Source organism: Vanellus vanellus (genome assembly GCF_965231255.1).
Source record: "Vanellus vanellus genome assembly, chromosome: 9".
Taxonomy (NCBI): Eukaryota; Metazoa; Chordata; class Aves; order Charadriiformes; family Charadriidae; genus Vanellus; species Vanellus vanellus.
This window is the reverse complement of record NC_138914.1, coordinates 12,466,031-12,485,106: the sequence shown is the minus strand read 5'-3', so window position 1 is coordinate 12,485,106 and position 19,076 is coordinate 12,466,031. Positions and strand designations below refer to the sequence as shown.

The 19,076-nt window shown below is 43.0% G+C and overlaps 1 protein-coding gene across 1 annotated transcript in view; it reads left to right on the top strand.

Annotated features, from left to right (window-relative positions):
- The window catches only part of SLC6A6 (solute carrier family 6 member 6), a 58,787-nt gene extending 40,337 nt beyond the window's left edge, over positions 1–18,450 (top strand). Inside the window, exons 12-17 of the mRNA XM_082487779.1 lie at positions 3,840–3,952; positions 6,627–6,764; positions 7,852–7,954; positions 8,908–9,008; positions 9,686–9,856; positions 11,340–18,450. Of these exons, the coding sequence (XP_082343905.1) occupies positions 3,840–3,952; positions 6,627–6,764; positions 7,852–7,954; positions 8,908–9,008; positions 9,686–9,856; positions 11,340–11,480 (767 nt within the window). The 3' untranslated portion in view covers positions 11,481–18,450. The remainder of the gene's footprint in view (positions 1–3,839; positions 3,953–6,626; positions 6,765–7,851; positions 7,955–8,907; positions 9,009–9,685; positions 9,857–11,339) is intronic.
- The last annotated feature ends 626 nt before the right edge of the window (positions 18,451–19,076 follow it).

The window sequence follows — 19,076 nt, the reverse complement described above, 5'->3', positions numbered from 1 at the left end:
GTGCACTTTCAGCATTTCTTTCTGATTTTTTTTGAGCAATTTTAATTCACCTGCATAGTATTTGAAAGCTTTCCTCTGCAAACATGCTATTAAAAAGAAAAAGTCAATATATCTTCTAATCACATGGCTGTGGGAGTTGAGTCTTTAAGAAAAATATCTCACTTCACGAGAGCTAATGAAAAACTAATGACATTGGTGGCACCGCTGGATTCATGGGTGGCTGCAATTGGCATACCTCTCGCAAGTGCAATTAGTTAACAGTCTTGGCCATAATGCTTATTTGATCAGAGGTTGATTGCTTTGTTTGAAAACAGGAAGCAAGGGAATAATCCTATTGAATGAACCATAAATAGCCCCTTTTTTTTTTAATATGTAGGCGGATCAATTCCAAGAGTAGCATTTCTAAGTATTTCCACATTAGGTTTTTATCTGGTCGATATTTATTCTAATTTTTATTATCCAATATCTGACAAAGAGGCAGTTATATTCCTGTTGCTTGACATTTTTAGAATTAAACAATTTTATAGTAACACTGGGTTGCTAGAGTAATGTTTAAATACAAATTAACTAACGGACAGTGTTTACATAGCATTTTTTCATCAACAGCTCAAAAAGCATTTTTTTAAAGGAGGGATTTTATAGCTTATTATAGGGACGAGGGCACTGACTAGCTTCCGAACTTGGCTTTCGGTTTCTTGCATATTTTGTTGTCGATTCTTTCAGGTTTTCTACTTTATTTAATTCAGCCCTAGCTACTAATGGCCAGAGATTGCAACCGTCTCACTGTTCAGCGGGTTGCCCATCGTCACTGGCTGGTCTTCAGCTAAATCCTAAGGGACATTTTTACATGACAGTAAACATTATCAAAATTGTCCAAACCACTTCCCGTGGGTTTCCTCGCTGCCTTTCTCAGCAGAGATCAAGTGCAGAGCCACTGGAGACTGCTTGGTCCCCCTGGGACGAGTGTCCCAGGGCCCACGCGGGGCCACGGGAGAGGCTCTGGCTGCCACTGCTGCCCCGCTGCTGACTTCTCAGCACAGAGGTATTCAGCAGGCACTTGAGCCTCTTTTTTTTTTGGCCTTGCATTTTTTGGTTTCTTATGCCACAAGGTCAGAACCACTCCCCTGGGTCAGGAAGAAGGTGAACGAGGCGCTGCCGCTTGGCCGTAGCACCAGGGAGAGGACGTTGCCCATGGGGCCAAGACCTCCAGCTCCCCCCGGTCTCTGCCCAGCGAGTTAAATCTCTCCTGCCCTATGCGTGACACCATTTGTTTCCTTGTTTGCCCTCCTGCAAGCCAGGGGAACATCAACAAATTTGCTGACAGTGGAATCTCATGGCCACATTTTTCACCTGTGCCAAGTTCAGCCTTGGTGCAACGTTCCTAGGACACCTTGGTCAGCGAGGGGTGGCTCCCGCTTAAAGCATGGTCACTGCTACCGGCCTTCACTGGCTTAGGCTTGCACAACAGTTACATTAGACCCCTTTGACTTCCCAGTGAAAGGAGGCTTTTAATAAATAGCACTTGATTTTTTTCTGAAACGCTTTTAAAGGGAGAGAGGAAAGCAGCGGAGGCTCAACAACGCCGTAGTGAGTCCTGTCTAATCTGTGCTGGGTTTCTGGATGGAATACGTTACCGCCTGTGCAATTTGTAGCAGTGGTAAAACAGCACAAGATCTGCCTTTTTTTTTTTTTTACATCCAATCGCAAACAAATTCTGATTAAACAGGCCTGACTATAGTGCCTTGGTCTCCCTAACGCCTGCCCGCTCTCTGCCCCCGCAGTGCTTGGCTCCTGGGGCCCGTCTCCAGCCGTGCCGCGGCACTTTGCCGGCAAACGGCCAGCGAGTGGGCTGGGATTGTGGCAGTCCTAATTAGCTCTTAATAGCAGCCACAAGTGCTTCACTTTTGCAAAACACCCTTCAGAGCAACAGAGTTTCAAATTAAATATGGGTTTAGGTTATTTATATTCAGTCGAGGGGGTGCCAGGAACATTTTCTTTCACATGGACTTTTCTATTTCAACACTTAGTTTCAAAGGAAAATTAAAGCTAGCACAGGGCTTAGGGCACTTGGTGTTAGACGATGCCACAGTGCAAGGACAGTTTCACTGGCCAAAGCATACAGAATTGCAGCAAGTTTTGAGGAGAGCAGTTTTACATCTGTCTCATCAATTGCACAGATTAGCTGCAAATGCCATCTGGTAGCAGTTCTACTGTATCCACTGAATTAGGGGGGAAAAAAGCAAAGCCCCTCCCCCCTCCCCAAATTTGAGGCACTGAACATTTTTTTGGTATCTTCTGTCATATAAAATCTTAGTTGTGTTTCATTTTAAATAAAATTAGTTGCTCAGTTGTTGGCTAATTTGTATTTATTTCTGTTCAAGTATTTTCAGTGACTTAAAGTTTTCTTTAGTTTGAAAAAAAGTCATTTTTTTTATTACCTCTCTCTCTTGCTTCTTTTTCCATCTTTCTTGTTGGAAAGGAAAAGTGGGAGGTAGGAAGAGCAGCGTCAGAGATTTTTCTGTACAGATCAGAGATAAGATTTCTGTCCCCGTACTGCAGCAGTTTTAAAAAATTCCTTTGCCCATTGAAAATTACTTGAATCCACTGCAAAATCCTGGAAAATGCCCGTTTTCAAGGTTCCTTAAAGCAAACAAGCAGGCGAGCCTGGCATTCCTGGGTTTAATCTGAATTCTGATCTGCCCTCTGAATATTTTGTTGGCTTCACCAAATTTCTACAGCCGCTTTGAGAGCCTGGCGTAAATGCTGGATTGCCAGTATTCCTGTCTCCCACTTGGGGAGGGCTCTTCCTCTCTCGACAAAAGCTCTCAGAATTGCTAGCTAATAGCACCTGGCTCCAGGTGAGAGCACCTTTGGGGATCAGGATGCGAGAGCATTGCACGTACGCTCGGGGGGTGGGTATGGGTGAGATGCCATCTGGTCCCCGGCATAGTCAAGACCCAGTCTAGTGATGAGCCCCCGCACACAAGGCTTTGGTTTCCAGAGCAGAGAGGCCGGGCACTTAGTCCCAGCCCCGCTGGTGCTCCCAGACTGTTGCAATCTGTCCTGCACTTTGGGCTGACGTTGGTCATAGCCAGTGTCACCGTGGCAGGTCCTCCTAGGCTGGCCAGATAGGGGCAGAGGATGTGACAGCACGGGGAAGCAATTTTACGCAGGGTGATTTTACACACCAGCAGTTCTTAACAGCAGGAGGCATTCTTTTCAGGGACCACAGCTGATATAACTAGGAGTAGCCTGATCACTTCAGTGCAGTGGTGAGGGTTTGCAGAAGTGAAGGGGCAGACTCCTAGAATGCAAACCCCGCTCCAGAAAAGCCACGCTGGGGTTGGAGGCTGCATACAGAGGGAGGCAGTGGTTGCGCTAGCAAAGATCCTGGGGAGTGTTTGGAGCAGAGTCCCTTCCCTGCATGCAAAAGAGTTTCATCACCCTCATCTTCATCGTGACCATGTGGGCTAGCAGTGGGATTCTGCCATTCTCCTGGGTCACCCCTTCTCCCCCTTGGCCCCAATACTGTCCTGTGTCTGAGTGGGGCAGGTGTAGGACCACCTCCATTATTGGCATGTTTGAGACAGATGTTAAAACTGGTGATCTGTTAGCAATGGCCTCGGGGGTTTGCCTGTGGTTTCTGCTGTAGTCATGCGTGCTTCGATTTCAGATAAAAGAGCCAAACTGTTTCACTTCTGGTATTTCCAGCCGCGTTTGGATTTATCTGAACGGAACCAGGCATTCCTGCATTTGAGTGTGGCTACCTTTACCAAAGAGCTGGTACTTACTATTTCTCTTCCCTTCCCTTCCCCCTTTCCTATTTTCTCTTTCTCTAGGTCCAGGCCTGGCCTTCATTGCCTACCCAAAAGCTGTGTCCATGATGCCGCTGCCCACCTTTTGGGCAATCCTTTTTTTTATTATGCTTCTGTTGCTTGGACTGGATAGCCAGGTTAGTACGATGGGTGAGAGATACGTGGCTCATTGTCTCGCTGCTGCTGACCGAGAAAAGCCGGTTTTACAGGCACGAGTTAAGAAGAGATTACCTCTAATGCTGCTTGAGAGGAATTCATCTGGGCTGCTGTGTGGTGCATTTGATGAATCTATGACTGTCAGTCAATTCATAGTGTGATGTTGCTCAATAACTCTTTGCCATCAGAAGTTAGTGGAGTCCACAAGACTAGGGCAGTACTCCCTAACCTAAATAACAGTCCGGCCGCAAAATACCACCATTTTGTTCACAGTGCAGTATTTTCCTACTTTGGAGAAGAGCTTAATCATTTTAAAACCTAAAAGACTGCAGCAGTCTGTTCCACAGAGTACTTCATGCCATTGCGGTCACCTGCAGTGTGCATACACCATCATTAAAACACTTTGTAAGAACTGCTAACTACTAGGAATACAGGCATTGATAGTCACCGAGTGCCAAAAAAAGAAAAGCAAAGCCATCGTGAGGCACAAAAAGCACAAAATGTTTTGTACAGCGTAGCTAGGGTGGCTTCGTGAACAGTCAGAGGACAAAGCCACAGCCTTTTTCGGTGTCCTTAGGCTCGGAGCTGCTGAGCGATGTGGGATCCTGCTGACTTTCACGTCACCAGCACACATTCAGTCCCTCCAAGCGGGTCAGAAAGCATCTCGGGTTCCAGCTGGACTAATTATATAGCGCACGCTGCTATTAATTAGTGGGCATAAAAAATCAAAAAGTTCAGTTCAAGAAGTTAGGTTATTTTTCCCAGTGGTTGCTTATAGGAATGTTGGACCAAATACCTCAAAAGAACCTGTAAATCATTTCTAGATAGTCCACTTACAAGGAAACATGGGTGACCAGGGATTATGCAGTAACTACACATTCAGAATTGCCGAAGTTTTCAGGGCAACAGACAGCTTTCTGCACTCAAATAGAAAGTCACCAAGATTATAGAAACCCAGTTGGTAAGGATGAAATGTTCATTTAGCCTAAATGCTCTCTTGTTTGCGGAGAGATCTGTAAATGGATTTTTACCCAGTTGTTGTGTACTTAATCTCTTACATTTTTTATATCCCATTTGCCCTAAATTGCTTTTTAGAGCTTAAACTTTGAACTCTAGTGAGCAACTTTCAATCGTTCCAAAGTAAATGTAAAAGTGCCTGATGCTGTGGTTCAACAACCCTGGGCTTATGCAAATTGGAAGCTGTCTAGTAATTTTAAAAAGCTCCTCACTGCGTAGAATGATTAAAACTAGTTGGAGCGCTTAATTTCTCTCCTCCGCCCCTCTGTTTTTTTGGAGTGCAGTCAAGCAGGTTTCTGGAATGCTGGAGCAGTTTAAGATCAAATCAGCCCAAAGGAAAGGGTTGCATTTAAAAAGAAAACCAGTTTTACAGAAGTCAAAGTAACGAGACAGGAGGCAACAAAATCTGGTGGAGCGTTTGCAGGACGGGCAGATTTCCAAAATGGAGCTTCTGCTTAAGGTCCAAGAGGGTAGAGTTGTTACAGGGCACTTTTGGGCACTGTAAGAGCAACTGGGTAGGAAAAGGTGGCATTTCTTGAAATATGCTATTTTATAGACTCCCTGTGATAAACCATTGGTTGTAAGATAACGTATCCATTAAAGTGAAGATCCTTTCTACAGAGGCAGCCTTGGTTCTCCATGGTATCCTCATGTCTTCTGTGAACTTGGTGCTTTTGTACCTTGCCAGGCTGAAAGTGCAGATCAGCTGAATGATCCCTTCTTCAGATTTGTTTGGGGGAAGTTCAGTAGTCACATTTCTTCATGGGTGAAATGCACCTGGTTTCCAATTAACTTTAAACTTTTATGCAAATCCAGATTGGGATATTTGGTTAACTCAAGTTACACATCTTACATGCAGTTTCCCAATGGCAAGTAGGTACAAATACAGTTATGAAGCTAGATGAAGTAAGATCTTTAGCTCATCTATTCAGATCTTCATTTTTGGTTTGCACGTGCAAATTGTTTACCAAATCTTTGGATGAGAACTGTATGAACAGCTCCACTATTGCTGCAGAAGTACCCCAGAGCCTCAGTCAGAGGTTCTCTGCTCACAGGTTCAGAAAAGACAAGTTCAGTCAAGAAGTGCTGCTATTTCACCTCAAAGTCTGCTTTCCCTTGGCTGGCGTTTCACTAGCGAACCCGAGAGTAGAATTATATCCAATTGTGGAATGAGCCTAACTAGTACCTGCGAGGTTTTCTGGCACATCAAAAAAAGGCTGGGAGGTACTCTCCCACCTTAGGCTTTTTTGAGTGTTTTCTCTCTGCCTCTTTTCTAGCGTACATCTTGTATTCATCTGGAGCAGCTACAACATAAAAGCCACATAAGTACCTTCCTGTCATCAAATTAAGTTCCTTTGTCCTTGTGGCTTGCATTTACAGAGCCCCTTTGGTAGTTGGTAAGGCTGCTAGGAAATGAAGGGCAGTTCTGAAAGCTTGTTCCAACCTGAAAACTACCCCTGCGCTTCAACCTCTGGGTTCCAAAGGAATGGCTTCCGATGTATTTATTCAGAGCAGCATTTTGCCACAGAATACGGTTAGGGTGTTGCTGTGGAGCCTTTGTTCAAGTATGAGCCTGGATAAAATGCCTGGCGGGTAATTTTCAAGTCACATTTCTTTGTTGTTGTTTTTCCCTTTTAGTTTGTTGAAGTTGAAGGACAGATCACGTCATTAGTTGATCTGCACCCATCCTTCCTAAGGAAGGGTTACCGACGGGAAATCTTCATCGCTATAGTATGTTTCCTTAGCTATCTTCTGGGACTAACTATGGTGACTGAGGTAAGTAGCACCGGTGCTGGAAATTGCCTTGTTTTTTCGCCAGTTTTTAGACCAATTTTAGCTATGAATGAGACTGCACAGACTGCGCCACTCAGAGGAGTGTTGCTCTTTAGATCTACAGAGCGCCTTTCATCCCCAGATCTGAAAGCATTTTGAAAGGGAGCTATATATGCCTATATTCCCCCTTTTTCAGTCAGGAACAGAGAAATGAAATCTCATTAAATTCAATCTGACCTCAGGTACTAATCAACATGAGTATGAATATTAACATCTGGCTCCAAATGGTGAAACACGTTGGAAACCTTCAGCGGGGCAGATTAAGAATCCATCCAGTGCGTGCAGGGAAAGAGATTTATATCTTAGTTACATAGATGTGAATCAATTAAATACCCCTAGATTTATTCTAGTATAAACAAGACGGGAATATGTTCCAATGGCTGCACTGTTGTGATATTTATCTTCAAAATAAAATGTAAGCCAGATTTTAAAAACTACTGGAAGAGCACGTTTGCGGGAATTAAACTAGCAGCTGTAACAGAGGTGCCTAACAAACACAGTTTTTCAAGTAAAAGCGCGGGTATATACAGTTCAGTGTAGTGAAAGCAAAGAGCAAAGTGTTGTATAAATAAAGAGAATTAGAAAGAAGAAAAAAATGAACTATTCTCATGAAGAAAAGTCCTTCCACTCAATTCATAAATTAAGACCCTCCTGGTGAACTGACTTGCGTTTTACTCTTTTGGAGGCATTAATGTTAGAAGGCAACCAGTTATTTCTTTACATCATTTCTTTCTATAAATGCCCGTCCTAAAGTCCTTTTAAGAAGGAAAGATTCAAGTGTCTCAGTAAACTATACTAAGTGGCTTAATTTTGTTTAGTCGTCGTCTTGTTTGGAATGCTTCCTGTAGTAAACATGCATATTCCCTGGGGAAGGTAATGCCAAATATTTACCTTACCTACTTGCTTGATATTCCTGCTTGTTAGACAGCCATCATTAAGGTATGTTGGTAGATGTTACTAGAAGCTGGGCCTGAAGTATTCAGGGCTTTTTTCCTGTTGGAACCTAATCATTTGTGCCTCTCTTTTACAGGGTGGCATGTATGTTTTTCAACTCTTTGACTACTATGCAGCTAGTGGTGTATGCCTTTTGTGGGTTGCATTCTTTGAATGTATTGCTGTAGCCTGGGTTTATGGTAAGTGAGAAGCCTTTCATCTGATACCTTTTGATGAGTCAGTGACAATTTTGCTAGCCAAACATTTAATCATCAGCCACCCCAGAATCTTCTTCCCAACAACAGACACATGCCATTAATGTAAATTTGCACTGACCGCTTGGAGACAAATTTGCTTCTGGGATGTAGCCAACCTCCAGTGTTTTTCCATACAAAAATGAGTATTTTTCCAGTGCCAATTAATAAAGGCACAATTAAGCATTTACATGTGTTAAGTATAGAGATGAGTTGAAAGTTTGGCCAGCCGTGAAAATTTCTGGTTGTCTCTCAGAGAATTTCCTTTCAAAGCTTCAGTGTCTGCAAGGGCCAAGCCAACCAAGTAGGAAATACAAAAAGAAAGCTGACAGAAAAGTGTTTTCTGTCCCATTATTTTTAGGCACTGTTGAGTGCCAAGGTCTGACAGTAGCCTCTGTAGCTGCCAGTGTTGGTAGCTGAGGAATGATCAGAAGATGTTTGCTGCTTAGGACTGGTCATTTCCCTGATTCTTCATGTATTCCATCTGCTTAGGAAAGCAAAACAAACAAAGCCTTCATTTTGCATCAGTGACATTTCTGTAGAAGCAGGGTGTGCCCTTTGCTGTTGTGTCCTTCCCATGGTGATCCCTCTGGCAAGTTCAGTGAGAGTCTGGGGAGAGGAGTGGGTGCGTGATGGGGGCAGGAGGGATTAGCATTGCTCTCCTGCATCCAAATAATGAGGGGTGCAGAGGATGAGAGGGTCCCTCAACCTTTGAGCTTCTCAAGGAGAAAATCATCTTGAGCTTCACAACCATGGGGAGCATTTGAACAATGTATCTGACACCCTTATCTTCCCTTTAAATACCCCTTGGGGCGGCTAGGAAAGCAGCTGTAGTCCCACAGTCATTACATGGCTTTTATATGCTTGATTCTGATGGATGTGCTCACTATCTGTTACAGGCGCTGATAATATTTATGATGCCATTGAGGATATGATTGGATACAGACCTGGTCCCTGGATGAAATGGAGCTGGATTGTGATCACACCAGTTCTTTGCGTGGTGAGTACTGACCCGGGCTCTTTCAAGTCTTCCACATGGCAGCTCTGAGCCATCTCTTACTGCTTCTCCTCAAATGAAGGCTGTGGCATTCAGACACCAATTTGCAAAGAGGATTGAACATACCCCTCAAAGACATCATCTTTGCAGATGTTAGCTATTAATGTCACAGCTCTCTACTGTGCCTGCGCAAATTGCAGTTGGCTGCATTTAAGTGGATTTTTTTAGGGTTGGTAAAATATTACATTCGTGACACAGAAAACTCGATCCCCAAAGACCAGTCCGTACTTCCAAGTGATAGGACAAGAAGACTCGAGCAGTCTGAGGCAGGCACTCGGGTTCAAGTATTTCATTGGCTGGGAAGAACATCCCGGCAAGCTCCTTCCAATGTACAGAAAATGTATGAGCCCTGAAAATGAATGGGCAGTGTACTGCCGCTGTTCAGCACCATCATTTAACAGCACATCATTTACCTGTTGTCAACCAACAGTTTACCTATAAGCAGGTGCCCTTTCAGTGATTTAAATGGAAGAACGATTCCCCCAATTGGTTTAAAATACATATGGTACCCATCAGCTCTGCCTTTCACTGCCTGTCTTCCTTAGGACCAGTGGTAGAACCGGAGCTGTACTGCTTTCGGCGTATTTGAGCCTCACTTTGTTTTTCTTTCTCATCCACAGGGGTGCTTTGTCTTTTCTTTGGCCAAGTACAAACCACTGACCTACAACAAGGTCTACACGTACCCAGACTGGGCAATTGGCCTGGGCTGGGTTCTTGCCCTTTCCTCCATGATCTGCATCCCTATGGTGATGGTCATCCGCATCATACAGTCAGATGGGTCGCTCATTGAGGTAAGAACAACCGGTTGTCTGTCTAGAGGAGAAAGGGAGCTTTAACTTGCTGTGTTTTATACAAAATAAGCACATTGCTTGGAAAACTGCCACCTCGTCCAGGTAGGGCAAAGTTGGGTGCCTCTCCTGCAGTGAATGCAAATAAGACTGTTAAAGATCACCTGTTCTTTGGACAAAGAGCAGAAACAGAACAAACACAAAGCTTTCTGTCCTCAGACAAACACCAGGTGATTTTACTTGCGGCTCACTTCTGCAGTTTCCAGCTTGTCAAATCGTTGCCTCCACGTGCAGACAAGTGCTCAAGGACTGGTGTGCTTCCGAGTGCCAGAGTTCTCTTCTCCAGCCCACAGGGACAAGGAAACACCATCCTACAAGTCACTGAGAAAACGAGAGAGAGAGAGAGACCTGGCTCAAACCCAGCTGTCTAAGAGCTCATTGCATTTCAGGGAAATTGGGATCCACCTGTGGATTGTGTGGCTCTCGGGCACAGCCTTCAGTCTGGGGGACTGTATAAAAGTCAAACCCTTCTGTTAGTGGGCTTCACTTTTTAGCTTTTTTAATTTATTTTTTTTTTTATTCTTAGTGAATCAGATCAAAACACTGGATCCAGATTGCCCTGATCTTTGGAAAACTTTGGGTTGGATTCAGACTTGACAGTGCGGATTCACTTGGTTCACAGGTTCCCCTGGTTTGTTTTTCTTCCAGTGGAAAGTTTTTTAGAGACTGAGCAAGCATGAAACCTAGCAATTCTCTTCCAAGGTTTCAGCTTAGTTTTGTTTTTGCCTAATGAGACGGTCTTAAGTGCAGCCCAGGGTATTCTTGGAGGAGAAAGTGGGACACTTTGGGTTAGGAAAAAAGAGAGAATAGAACAAAAAAAAGAACATTTCCCAGAGCACAAACGCTAGCATTTATTTTCCTCCAAGTGTTAATGGTCTTTTTCAGCTGTGGCCAGAGCATTTTCATGAGTGTTTATTTTCCTGCCTACATTGTCACCATCTATTGAAAGACAAGTCTAAAAGTAGCCAAAACACTCTTCAAAGACCATGTTAGGAAAGGAAAGAGAGTAAACACTGGTCAGATGCCATTTAGTTCCTCCTTTGTGAACTGAGATGTAGGAGAGAAGTTGCCACTTGGCAATGAATGGCTGGGCTAAAAGGCAGAGCTGTTTCTAAATGAGGAAGGAGAACGCACATAATTTGAGCAGCAGCTGCAGCGCTGACAGCCCAGCGTGCAGGATGCTGGACGCCGCCGTGGATGCCTTCTCATGTCTGACTTGCTTGCGTCAAGTCGGGCTCTGCCGCTGAGCAAAAGTTGAACACAGTGCTCCACAGCCCGGGTCCCCATGACCTTGCAGAGCCACGCGGCATACACGTGTCTCTGATGGCCACCATCCCCATCCTCAGATCGCCACGTCCTCCGTCTTGTACATGGAGACTCAGGGGCCGCTCGGTCTTCTCACCTTTGCTTTTCTTCTTTCTTTCAGAGGATAAAAGCAGTGGCTGCCCCCAAGGAAGTGAATCGGTGGTCCAAAGAAACGGAGAGTGGCACCCCCTTCTGCCCCAATGGAACTTCGAATGGCGGATTGATCAAGCCAACTCATATCATTGTGGAAACCATGATGTGAGCTCTCTCTGTGAGAGGATAAACCTGCTTTAACTGCCGTTTACTAACCATAGATTCTCATAGGACCAGGTTTACAGAGCTTTATATTTGCACTAGGATTTATTTTTATTTCTCACAGAGAAAGTTATTTTTTGTGTGTGTTTTTTTTTTAATATTTTGTAAGGTAATCACAGCAGATGTCTCTCTGTAGAGGGAGAGCTTTCATATCAGACTAGACATATTACAGGAATTTACTATTATTGGGTTTTTTTTAATATATATATCTTTATCTCTAAATATTATACACCTTACCACTTGAATTGATTGTCTTGCCAGCAATATATTCAAGTCTCAGAAAGCAATTTTAGGTGCTGGTATGGTTGGGAGCAGGGTGACCTACAGAACACACAAAAGGAGCTCTGTTGAGAGATACGATTAAAAAAAAAAAAAGATGCTGTTTCAAGAGAATTTTCAAAGGTGTAGTATTTCCACCCTCTGGTTCAATTGTGGTAAACGACAGGCTTCGGGGTCACATTAGGGAAAGGGTACAGTTATGTTTAGCACAGTCCCTGAATAAAGATATAGCTGGGCAGCTGGAGCAGAGAGTCTGCGAGGGAGGCAGAGAAGTTGGGTGTGAAAAAACTCGTGGATGTCCCAAGCATGGTGTTGGGACCCTGTCATACAGACGAGAGGAGGGCTTTAGGAAGGCGTTTGCAGGATTTGGCATGGTTCACACTTTCTTTTTCTCCCTTTTTTTTCCCATTTTTTTTAGGTTTTGGGTTTTTTCTACTTAAGTGAAATGCCTACTGTTTGTGTGTGAGCAGGGAGGTCGAGTACCTGCTCCTGAGTGTTCCAGCAAAGCATATTTTAGTGTGGTGGCACTGGTGTAAACTTGAATTCTGCAAACGGGGAGGGGGCAGCCTGTCCCCAGGGCAGCAGGGACGAGTGCCCAGGAGCTGAGAGGGCAAAAGCAGCACCTGCCCTCTTGGGGTTCAGACGTGCGCTTGCTCATTTGTTCACCTGTTGATTATTGGACTTTGGTTTCGGGCAGAAAAATAAAAGAATCCCTTGTGGACTTTTGACCATCCAAAGGTGAACACAAACCAGGTCATCCCCAACAGGAGGAACAAAACCACTCAGCTACACCTGGTGTAACCGGTGATTATATCAGACGCATTGTTAATAATAATAGTAATGAAGATAATAATATCACTCAGCAAACAGGTGCTTTTCATCCATGTATCTCAAAAATTCTTTGCCAAGTTCCGTAACCAGGATTTGCTTTATTTATTTATTGGCTGGGGGGTGGTTGGTTACTGTTGGAACCGACAAAAGGATCACGTCCCTTGTTCCATGTTACTAGATAGCAGCAGTGGACCTAGGGCTCCCAGGCTACTTGTCCATTAGTGGGTTAAACCATAATTTTTATTATTTTTTTTGGGGGGGGGGGGGTTAGAGGTTGGCAGACATATTTATGAGGCTTATGAATCTTAACTGCTGAAGAAACGGGGCTTTTGGGATTTTAAGTTAAAACAAAGGGAACACGTAACACTGAAATGTTTTGTAGTTGGTCAGAAGAAATTGCGTACTGTTCCAGGTTAGACTGGGGAGTTGAAGAAAAACCACTACAAGGAGTGTAGGCATGGGGGTTCCGCTTCATGTGAGCCGGGTGGATGTTTCCATGGGGAATTGCTCCCTGAAGACTGTCCAAAACATGGGCAAAAGCCTTTGTTTGTTTGTTTGTTTGTTTGTTTGTTTGTTTTTAAAAAAAAAAAACCCAAACTTCAGCAGGTTGTGCTGGGAACATGTTCTCTGGTAAAACTCAGCCTTTTCTTCTGGGCATTGTATTAGAGGGAGAGGGTTTTTTCTTCTTATGATACCACAGTTAGGCTTATCCAAAGGTATTTAGAGGAAATGCTTGATAAAAGCAGAGTTTGTATTTGCTGATTCTGCTGTCAGCTTAGTTTGTTAGGACAGAGTTTGTCATTTAAACAGGTACATATCCAGTTCTTAACATTCCTGCACAGTAGTTTTATTTTTTCTTGTCTCGTGGGCTACCTGGCCACAGCAGCACAAACACTTGTTGATTAGCTTGTTGGTTTTCTTGTAACAGAAAAGGGGTGATTTAAAACTAAGAGATGGACCAAATTAATTTCAAAAAAAAAAAAAAAAAAAGGAAAAAGTGGCTGAATTTATAACTTCCAAAATCTTTCTGGTTTGAATTTGTACACATTTTTACATCAGATAGCTGAGTTGAACAACAAAGCCAGTCATGGCAGAATTGCTTTTTTTTTTTTTTTTTTTTTTTCTGGTTGCTGTATTATGAGAGTTATAAACGAAACTTTTCCACAGGCGGAGATGGCAAACATCTAATGACACCTGTTGCGCCGATGGCAGTAGCCATCTGAAGGTCACTGGAGGAACTCTGTGAGCCAGTGGGTGTCATCAAATGTGCCTAAAATAAAGAAACATGCATACAGCTAATTACTTGTTTTTAATAGCCTTTAACCATCAAAGGCAAGGAAATGTAATCAAAGATAACTCTCTTCATGGCTTCAGCTTGGACCCTCGTTTTTGAGTTACAATTAGCGTCTGCAGTAAACAGGCACACTTGGCCTGGGCGAAGAGGGAGTAGCAGGTTAGGGGGTCTAAATTAATGGTTTCCGTGAGTGCAGATGAAACACTGATGCTTGATTTATTTTTTTTATATATGTACATTGTCATACAACTGTGTTTGAGATACAGTTTGCACGTCCCTTGCGTGCTATAGAGCTGAGATGAGCTTTAGTTAGGGAAAAAAAATGGTTTGGCTACATCAACGATGTCTCCAGCGAGTCAGCTGGGTATTTAGCCATCTCCCACATTGTGGAGAGCGTCTTTGCGTGAAGAACCAGAGGGTTAATACTACACCTTTCAAAGTACAACTACTAGAGAACTAGAACCCAGCCCCATTTCGATAGAAACTGTGCCATTCAAATCAGTCGCTTCCATGTACCAAGTGAAAATGTCTCGCACATATGCAACAACCTCATTGAAGCGTTCTCTATGTCAGCTTCTCTGGCCCTGCCGTGCTCTTCAGCGTGACTGCAAGGGAGGGCTGGGACTCACCAAGAGCTAAGAAATTATCGTTTCTGGAAAACAGTTCCCCTCTCCCTTCTCCCCTCTCCTCCAAAAAAAAGTGTAATTAATTCTTCTTGTTTTAGCTGGGGTTTGAGTTCCAATGAGCTCGCTCACATTTTTACAGTTTTGGGGTGGTTTTTTTCCTAACACTTATATCAGATTTCTGAAATTTTCTTGGTGATAAATTTGCATTTCAACATGATCCTCTGCCAAATTTATTAAAAAATAATTTTTAAAAAAGCCTGTGTTTTCTACCTATTTCTGACTGCAAATACAACTGATTTTTTGTTTCCTAATTTAATTGTTTAAACACTTGTGACCTGTTCTACCTGTTTTATGTAAATGAGGAACTCTATATTAATATATCATGACTAGTCATAGATGAACTGGTTTGGATCCAGGGAAAAGTTAGTGCAGCTTTGGCATGAGATCTTTAGAACCAGATCCCTGATTTTAAAACCAGAATAAAACGAGGCAAAACCCACACCTTTTTATATTTCATATACCTTTGTATGCATGGGTTCTTCTGGGCTTGAAAATGGCAGATTTTCAGCAGTATTTATTTCCAGCTGAACTGAAATCAAGAGACAGTAGAAATGTAAAGGGGAATGTTTACCCCACGAGGTTCTCCGACCAGTTTCTTGTTTTTCTCAATTTTCCAAACTTTTTTCAGTTCACCTGTCACTAGTTATGATCTCACTGAACGGGCATCTATCGTAAGGGACTTTACCAGTAGTCTGTATTTCAGTATTTAAACAAACAGTATGATTTCCTAAATAGAACTGGGTTTTATTGTTGTTGTTGTTGTTATGGTTCTCATTTTCCTTCTCATCCGTAGCTTTCCTTTTTGTCTGGTCCAAACAGATCCACACACTTAGAAAAGTCCTCTTTAAAGTGTGAGATAGTAGGTCCACAATGGATTTGTTCTTGTGTTGTAAATGAAGACACAAAAGCCTAGCAGCTGCGTTTGCCATCCAGAACAACGCTGGTGGTCACCCGGGGCAGCAGTGCGGCTCCTGGAGGGGAGGGGAGTTCGGAATGGTCTGCTGAAACAGCTCAGCAAAACTGATTTTCGCTGCTGTTCTTGGCGAGTGGAGGAAAAGAGGGGGAAAAAAAAAAAAAAAAAGATGCAGCCTTACGGTTGCTGTAACACAAAAAAAACCCAACCCAACAACCATCAGCAGAGCCTTTAATGTCACCATCAGGAGAGCGTCTTCTGCAGCTGTTTTCAGTCCTGTGTGCATCCTCCTTTCTCAACTGCAGATACTCCTGGTTCCTCTTCTCTGTCTCAGCGTTAGACAAGTCAAGTAGATCTGAAGACACCTGGACATTTCCATTCGATAGGCCTTTTACAAGTCTCCTCCCAATCTGCTTTTATTTGCTAAGGAGACTGACAGTTTCAGTGAGGTGCTTGTCACACTTGGGTTCAAAGCTCCCACTTGTTGCGTCAATGGCAAAACTCCATCTGTGGGAGAAGGATTTGAACGTTTCTGAATAACTGATTATTAGCTTCCACGTCTTGTGGTCACTGCAGGATCACTCATGGAGGCATAATGTATATAAAATGTTAATAAGCTGTGTATTGAATGGAGTGGACAAGTTAGTTAAGCAGCTCGAGTACACTTGGAAGAAAGATGACCCTGACATCATTTCCAGGAGATTCAATGGAAGTTGCTCACTTTCAGTAAAAAAAAAAAATAAAAAAAAAATCTGTGTTTAAATAGACTAGTAGATGAAATCTTTCACCCTCATATGCATGCACACAAGTGGGGACATGGCTTTTATTCCTAAGCTGCAAATCACGGGTGTAAGTCTTGCCAAGCTCTGTAGGATGAGGATTGAGGCAGCTTTTCCCAAATTGGGGTGGTGAAAGAGGGAATGTAATGACAAAATCCTGGACTGTGGCCCCTCCAAGGAAGTCTTGAGGTTGGACTTGAAAACTCTCCTGGCTCCTTGCAAGCGCCACGTGGCTCCTGGTGTGTGAGGTCAGGTGTGGTGTGGCTTCAGGCAGATGCCTTGGACGTGTTTTCTCCAAAATCAGCATCCAAAGCCTTGTGGTTAGGACTGACGTGTAGTTGTGTATTCGTATATTTGCATGAGCAAAGGTCAGGAACTGTCAGACCCTAGTAGCCCGTTTTATTTCTTGTAATCAAAGTTAAGCTTAAGAAAGAAAGTATTTGGTCGTTTCGGTGACACTTGAAACCCAAAAAAACCCCATGAACTAGTGCAAAAAAGGCGCCTGAGCTCCATACTTAGATCACAAAAAAATTCTGTTGGTTTGAATGGTGAATTTGAGTTTACTAGAAAGCTTGATCAAGAAAGACTTGCGCATAACCAGCAGTAGCCCCAACTGGAAAACTGTTCGTTCCAGCCCTGCACTCTCCGAGCTGATCATGGCTCTTTCTGCAAGCCCAAAATAAACCTGTACATGAACAATGCTTCTCTGCTTTAAAAAAAAAAAAATAAAAATCTGAATTTGTTTGTTTCTATTAAAAAAATAAACAAAACCAGTCAAATTTTTGTGTGTTTTTTTCCAGTTGTCATTGTGACTAGATGATTGCAATTTACTAAAACGCTTCACATATACCATTTGAACCAAAAAAAAGAAGCAAGCTTGAAATTGTGCAGATTGAAAACCTTAAGAAAACTAATGACCATCCCCATCAAAAGTGGAAAACTTTAGTGGCAGGGCTTGCAACTGGAAAAGAGCCTGACCTTGCTGGACTATTGAATGGCAGCGCAGACGTGACCTTTTTGTACTGCTGCTGTGTCTTAATTTGAAATAATCAGTGTCAGAACTGAATCGCCACAAGCTTTACACAGCCCTGCGCCTTAGGAATAAAGCAAATTAAAGACATTTTAGAAAGGAGTGAGTTTCTGGAGGCTTCTTCCCCGTGGTTTGGCTCTATAGTGCAGAGCAGGACGGCGCTGCTGGCTTTGCCATTCGCAGCACAAGGAGAACATGGCCCAACTTAAAAAAAATCAGAAGAATTAATGGGAAAAATTATAGTTAAAAAAACGTGGAGCTTGATTATGTGAGGGAACTGTGCGCGTGTGCTTTTGTGTGCATGCATATACGGGGGAAGGCTTCGGTCCTGTAGCGTAGTACATGTTAGCATGCTACATATTTTTCTAAATCTATCTGCTGCAGTTGAGATGTTAAAAAGATTTGATTATTTTTTTTTTCAATATACAAAGAAAAAAAAAAATGAGAACAGTGGCAAAATCATGTTGAGAGGCTGAAAAAAAATCCTGAGGGGACAAGTTGAGTTAGTTTGTCATCTGCTCCTGTCCTGGACGCCAGCGACGGTCTCTCAGCATTGCAGCATCCCAGTACTGTTCTGAAGTGCTCGTTGTTCAATAGGATGTTGTTTTTTTCTCCAGTGTAATGTTGTGATTGTTACCTGATAACGTTGCCAGGGACTTCATGTGATAAGAGGTGGTCCATCTTGTTTGATGTATTTGGCTAAAAAACAGTGGTGGTTTTTTTTATTATTTAAATTCCTAGCAACTGTGACTACAGTAATGTGATGAGTAGCACATACAGCGAGGAGGCAATGTCGACAATGGCCTCCTTAAAAATGTCATCTGAACTTTTTTTAAAAAAAAAACTTAAAAATATTTTTAAAACATTTTAAAACATTTTTTGTGTGTTCCAAAACGGAATATTTGTATTTGGAAAAAATCCTGGAGTGTAATTTAATCCTGAAAACCCTAGCCTTTGTGTATATGGTAAATGTTTGTATTTTGCAGGTTTTGTTTTGCTTTTTAGATAAATAAAATGTATATGGATATTTTTAAGTCATCTTTGCTTTTTTAGATGAGTTTGTAATCACCTTATAACTGAAAATAAAACTTTCCTTTATAAACCAGCTATGCTCGTGGATGCTTTTTTGATCTTCGAGTAGCTCAAGTCTTCCTTTAAACCTATTATTTATTCTGGGATTGTTGGTTCGGGTATTTTTTGTGTCCATATAAAATATTCCGTTTATATATATGCCCAACTCACTAAGATGCTTGGCCCAGCTCACTGTCTGACCTTCATGTCTGTCATGGTGTCACCCTGGTCGGCAGCTCAGCCCTCTGGGGCAGTTCTCACTCACCCCCTCAGCCAGTGAGATGGGGGGGGGGAACTGGAAGGGTAAAAGTGCAAAAATTCATGGATTGGGCTACAGACTGTTTAATAATTAAAAAAAAACAACAAAAAAAAAAACGAGACAAGAAAAATAAACAACCACAACAAAGAGCAAAAAAGAAGATGCAAAAGAACATTTCTCACCACCACCTGATGCCCAGCCAGTCCGGAGCAATGGCCACCCCTGCCCACCTCCACCCTCCCCAGGTGTATGTCCGCATGCGCCATTGTATGGAGTGGGACGTCCCTTTGGTCAGTTGGGGTCAGCAGTCCCAGCTGGGTCCCCTCCCAGTTTATTGTGCACTGCCAGCCTAATGGCTGGCAGGGTGACGTGAGCGGCAGCAAAGCCCTTGATGCTGTGTG